The 5,587-nt window shown below is 61.1% G+C and overlaps 1 protein-coding gene across 1 annotated transcript; it reads left to right on the top strand.

Annotated features, from left to right (window-relative positions):
• The first annotated feature begins 551 nt into the window (after positions 1–551).
• EVX1 (even-skipped homeobox 1) lies at positions 552–3,950 on the top strand. The gene is made up of 3 exons (XM_032643985.1): positions 552–978; positions 2,528–2,775; positions 3,408–3,950. Exons 1-3 carry the CDS (start codon positions 552–554, stop codon positions 3,948–3,950), a joined length of 1,218 nt encoding a protein of 405 aa, XP_032499876.1.
• The last annotated feature ends 1,637 nt before the right edge of the window (positions 3,951–5,587 follow it).

Here is a 5,587-nt window from a genome sequence, read left to right as displayed (position 1 = left end):
CGCAGCCTCTGCGGAACTCACCGCGTTAAGCTCTCTTTTCTTTCTGCGGAATTCCATTTGCATCCCCTCTGCCTGGGTGTCTCCCTCTCTCAGTGTGTGTGTCTCTCTGTTTTCACACTCTCCTCCCCATTCGAGCGAGGCCCACACCTGGCGCATCACTGCCGAGCCATTAGCTGCGGGTCTCCTTTCATCTTCGCTGTAGCAGACGTTTCTATTTATCCACTTGCGCTCGCCGAGTGGCGTCACCAGCGGTACTGTAATGACGATTGCAGCAGGAGGATGACAGCTTAGAAAGAAGAGGGCAATGGGGCTTCCTCCCAGAGGCGGTGCGGCACAGAGGAGCGCTCGCATCACAAGGTGACCCCCAGCTCCCCACCGCCACCACCGCTGTCACCGTCGACACCGCGTTCCGGCCGCTCCGCGCTCGCCCAGTCGCCTGGCCTCTTTCTCCCCCCCGCAGCCAAGATCTGTCGGACCGCTGGGGACCCAGGGAGCCGGGGGGCTAGGAGCTCACTTGGGTCTTTCCCCCTCCCCCCATCTGAGAGCCCGGGATGGAGAGCCGAAAGGACATGGTTATGTTTCTGGATGGGGGTCAGCTTGGCACTCTGGTTGGCAAGAGGGTCTCCAATTTGTCCGAAGCCGTGGGCAGCCCGCTGCCCGAGCCGCCCGAGAAGATGGTGCCCCGTGGTTGCCTGAGTCCGCGGGCTGGTCCTCCGGCCGCCCGGGAGCGCGGCGGGGGAGGCCTGGAAGAGGAGCCGGTCGACGGACTAGCAGGCAGCGCTGCGCGGCCGGGCGCCGAGTCGCGGGCAGCCGGGGCCGCAGTGCTCGGCCCCGGACCTCCGGCTGCCTCCGCCGACAGCCTCTCAGGCCAGGGGCAACCCAGCAGCTCGGACACCGAGTCGGATTTCTATGAAGAAATCGAGGTGAGCTGCACCCCGGACTGCTCCACGGGGAACGCCGAGTACCAGCACAGCAAAGGTAGCCACCGCGCCCCTTCTCTCCCCCGGCCTCCCAACGCGCCCACCTTCCACTTCAGCTCTGGAGGAGAGGAAGACACTCCTTTCCCCCAGGGCGGGGTGGCTGGGGGGACCCACCTGAGCAACTCTCCCCCGCTATCTGCGCCCTGGCGGGGGGTCTCCTTCTGTGCTCTGGCATTGGCGGGACTGAGGGTGACAGCTGTGCTTTGGGGGAAGGAGGGAGACGCAAGCCCTGGGCTTGAGGGGGATTCAAAGCGCACCCCAACCCCCCAGAGCTTTGAGGTACTGCTTCAACGGCGCGGGGAAGACACCTTCTCCCGGCGTGGGCGAGATCAAACGCGGGTCCGGGCAGTTTGTGGCTGGCGGGGTGTAAGGAGTATCCAGGCGCGGAAGCCGGGAGTCCATAAAGGACCGTAAAATCGCGGCCAACTCGGGCGCCCGGGTGCTGCGGCCCTTCGACCAGTTTGCACGTCGGTCAGAGGTCCAAATTACCTTGTCACTTCCCGGGCTCGGTGGCGCCAGGTCGGAAATGGTCCCAATGATCTAATTGCCTTTGGTCTCCGGTTGCATTTGAAAAGGCAGAGCTCTGGCCCTCCCCCCTTCCCCTTTCCTTCCTAGTCCCACTTCTCCACCCAAAGGAAAAGGAGCTGCAGGGGGCAGGAGCCCCCCCCCCCCCGCTTCCTTGGGTTACACTCATATGGGGGGGGGGCCGTCACACTGCTGTAACTGGAGAACCCCTCCCTGACCAGGGGCTAGCGGGGAGGGGGGGTGTGAATGAGCAGGAAGGGAGTCTCCCTGAGAGGGGTGGAAAGCTAGTTGGAAGAGCCCACCAGCAGACACTCCTCCACAAAGCTGTGCGGGTGGGTGAGAAGAGCCTGGTATGGATGAAAAACCACCCCCTGGCCTTGGCAGCCAACACCTTGTTGAGTACCCACATCCACCCATTACCATCTTGTCCACTCAGCCCAGACTAAGCATAGCAATACCCTCAGAATAATCCATACTCCATTCATACATAGTGAGGTAATAGGATACTCACGCACTCCTGTGCACATTCCCACACCTGCACCGCAGCCTGGCACACAAAGCGAGGACACTCAGTCCCTGCCCAACTTCCTGCAACGCTCCAGCACAAGGTGCATCTCAATTCACTTGCCTGTCAGATGTGCATATCCTTGCCCACACCTGTCAATGGTGGGCAGAAAGTTCAGAGCGGCTGCATCTCCCCTGTGCCCCAAGGCAGGTAGCCAGGGCGGCTGGGGCTTTTGTTCCCAGCAGGCCTTACAGAGAGGCCTCCCAAACAGCAGCCCAGCCAGGCCTAATGGTTGCTATGTGCTCCTCTGAATGAATGGTGAGCCTCTGTCCTCCATTCCTGGGTTCTCAAAGTCCCTGCCACCCCCGCAGAGGCAGAGTCTGAGGCTACTGAGAAGGGGAATGTCCCTTTCCATCACCCCCTCCATACACACCCTTGGCCTACAGCCCCACATGAGCAGTGTCTGTGTGTCTGTTGTGTGTGCTGTGTGTACGTATACTCTGGGCTCCCTGCACAGGGCCTGGCTCCGAGGCACTGGCCAGCAGTCCCAATGGCAGCGGCGAGGCTCCCAAAAGCAATGGCAGCGGTGGCTCCCAGGGCACCTTGGCCTGCAGTGCTAGTGACCAGATGCGACGGTACCGTACTGCCTTCACCCGGGAGCAGATTGCACGGCTGGAGAAGGAATTCTACAGGGAGAACTATGTATCCAGGCCTCGGAGATGTGAGCTGGCGGCTGCTCTAAACCTGCCGGAAACTACAATCAAGGTAAGAGCTCCAGGGACCAGGAAGATGGGGTGCACCCAGTCAGGAGGAGATAAATACCAACTTCCCACTTCCTAAATCGTTAGCTAGGAATTGGGGCCTGGAGTCTCCCTGCCCACATGGCAGCTAGGCCGGGGGTGGCTAGGCCTGGTGCAGGTGCCAGGTGCCAGCAATTTGCCCACCTGACGGTCCCTAGGCGAGCACGGCTGCCATGCGCTTGACTGTCCCTTTCCTAGCCAAATAAACAGCGGGGATGAAGTGCCTGTGCAGGTGACAAGGAAGTGCCCCATGGGAGAGCAGCAGGAAATGGACATGTTTCTGGGGAATCTCTGCCCGCCGCCTCAGACCGGTGGAGTCCTCGGTGCCCCCATTACTTTGCCATCCACACCGGGTTCCGGCGTCCTGGCGGCGTGGGCAGAGGGGAGGAGGGACAGAGACTGGAGTGGCTCCCTGAGCCTCTCCGGGAGGGATTCCAGCTCCGGGGGGGTGGGATCTGCACCTGCCCCCGCCCAGAGGGGCTCCGCCTCCGCTCTTTCCTGTGCTGCCGGCACCGTCGCCCGCAGTGGGGCGGGACTTCTGGGCTCTGCGCACTGGGCCCGCGCGGCCGCCGAACCCGCTCCTCTCCTCCCCGCCAGGTGTGGTTCCAGAACCGGCGCATGAAGGACAAGCGGCAGCGGCTGGCCATGACTTGGCCGCACCCGGCCGACCCAGCCTTCTACACGTACATGATGAGCCACGCGGCGGCCGCGGGCGGCCTGCCCTACCCCTTCCCGTCGCACCTGCCCCTGCCCTACTACTCGCCCGTGGGCTTGGGAGCTGCGTCCGCCGCGTCCGCCGCCGCCTCGCCCTTCAGCGGGCCGCTGCGCCCGCTCGACACCTTCCGCGTGCTTTCGCAGCCCTACCCGCGGCCCGAACTGCTGTGCGCCTTCCGCCACCCGCCGCTCTACCCGGGCCCGGCGCACGGACTGGGCACCGCGGCCGGCGGTCCCTGTTCCTGCCTCGCCTGCCACGGCGGCCCGGCCAACGGGCTGGCGCCCCGCGCCGCCGCCGCTGCCTCGGACTTCACCTGTGCCTCCACCTCCCGCTCGGACTCCTTCCTCACCTTCGCGCCCTCCGTGCTCAGCAAGGCCACCTCTGTGGCGCTGGACCAGAGGGAGGAGGTGCCCCTCACGAGATAAGGAGCCGCCCGCCGGCAGCCGACTCCAGGACGCCCGTGGGCAACCCCCGGGGACTCAAGACAGCGCCCCTCCCCGCCCCCGGGGTACCGAGGGGAAAGAAGAGGGCCGCTGAGGACCAGCGGGATTTGACCTCGAGCATCGGGACGCCCGGGAAGCGGCCGTGGCTGGCGCTTTTGGGGAGCAAGAGTGGGGGTGGGGAGGCCGTGGCTGAGAGACCTTCCTCTGGGGTGGCGCCTCTTTGTCGTTCTTCACCGGCCGCACTCCCCCTGACCCGGGCTGAGGCCGTGGCTCCAAAGCTAAACAAACTTAGCTGCAACAGCAACCGATATGCAGCCCCTAAGCTCCCCAGCCCCCCACTCCCAACCCCTTTCTCACCTGGAACCCCTCCCCCCTGCCAAGGCCAAGCCCACGCAATGGAAAGGGAAATTGCTGTCTCTCGGAACAAAATGCTGTGTATGCAGAGCAGGTAGAGATTAATCTTTGCCAGCTTTTCCAAGGCATGGCAAGGGGCTTGTGGATGGCAACGCACCAGCCATCTAGGAGAAAGAGGGAGAGGACTTACTACGGCGGAGAATCCTGGCCCTCCCAAGGAAGCGGGGGGCTCTCTGACCCTCCTGGAGCCTCAGTTTCACAATATTCTCTGATTCTAGCATCTACCACCACCTGATCTCTTTCCTCTCTCCTAGCTTCTTGATATCTCTCTTGTAACTTCATCTCCACCCCTACTTTTTCTGTACCGAGGGCAGGGAGGCTGCAGATACCCCAGGCTCCCCTAGCAGCTTCTACCAAGCCTCTTCTCCCTGAGCCCAACACACACCCTGATTAGCAAGCGATGTGTGTGAGGAGGGTTTTTGAATGTTGAATGTATAATATGATCACCATGCGGCTGGCTGGCCGTGGAGCCCAGAGCTGAGCTGTTAACAAGGCGCCCAGGGAAGAGCTTAGGGAGCAGGGACCTCATCTCTCTCCCTCGGTATCTGGTGGCAAATTAGAAGCAATTTCCAGCCCTTGCCTTCCCTTCACCAGGAGCTTTCTGGCCCTTCCCTTTGCATTTGGCATTTTACATTCTTCTGTCTCCCAAGCTGCCAATGGGGCTTGACTTTCCAATTACTAGCGGGAGCCTTCTGCCCCTTCTGGGGACCTTGTCTCTCCCCTCCACCAGGGTTTTTGGGAACCACTCCCAAACTCTCACTTCCACAGTCATTCTTGCAGCCAATTTTTGAGAGAGGAGAACTTGTACCCCACCCCACCCCCTACCTCCAAGGCAAGTTTCACCCTGACTGGGAGGGAGTGGTTCTTCCTGTAGGGAATGAATTTGATTTGGTTTTCCTTTGATGCCCAAAGAATTTGCTGTTACAATTTGTTGACCATGTTGCAATAAAGCTGGATATGATTCTCACTTTAGCATTTTAAATTTTTTGGCAGCGGGCAGTATGTTAAGTCCTTTTAAATGACTAGTTCAGCCGTCATAGGCTTGGGTAGGCAAGGAGTCAAAAGACGGACACACAGTCTCCCAAGCCTCTATTGGGCATTGGGAGGCTCCAAATGGACATTGCACAGAGGTGGAGAAGGAGGGTTCTGAGCTGAGCTGCCCTGGTGTGTAAGTTTCCTTAATTCTGTGCATGCTAGGAGACTTG

The sequence above is a fragment of the Phocoena sinus genome, chromosome 9 (genome assembly GCF_008692025.1).
Source record: "Phocoena sinus isolate mPhoSin1 chromosome 9, mPhoSin1.pri, whole genome shotgun sequence".
Classification (NCBI taxonomy): domain Eukaryota; kingdom Metazoa; phylum Chordata; class Mammalia; order Artiodactyla; family Phocoenidae; genus Phocoena; species Phocoena sinus.
This window is presented reverse-complemented; position numbering and strand designations above follow the sequence as displayed.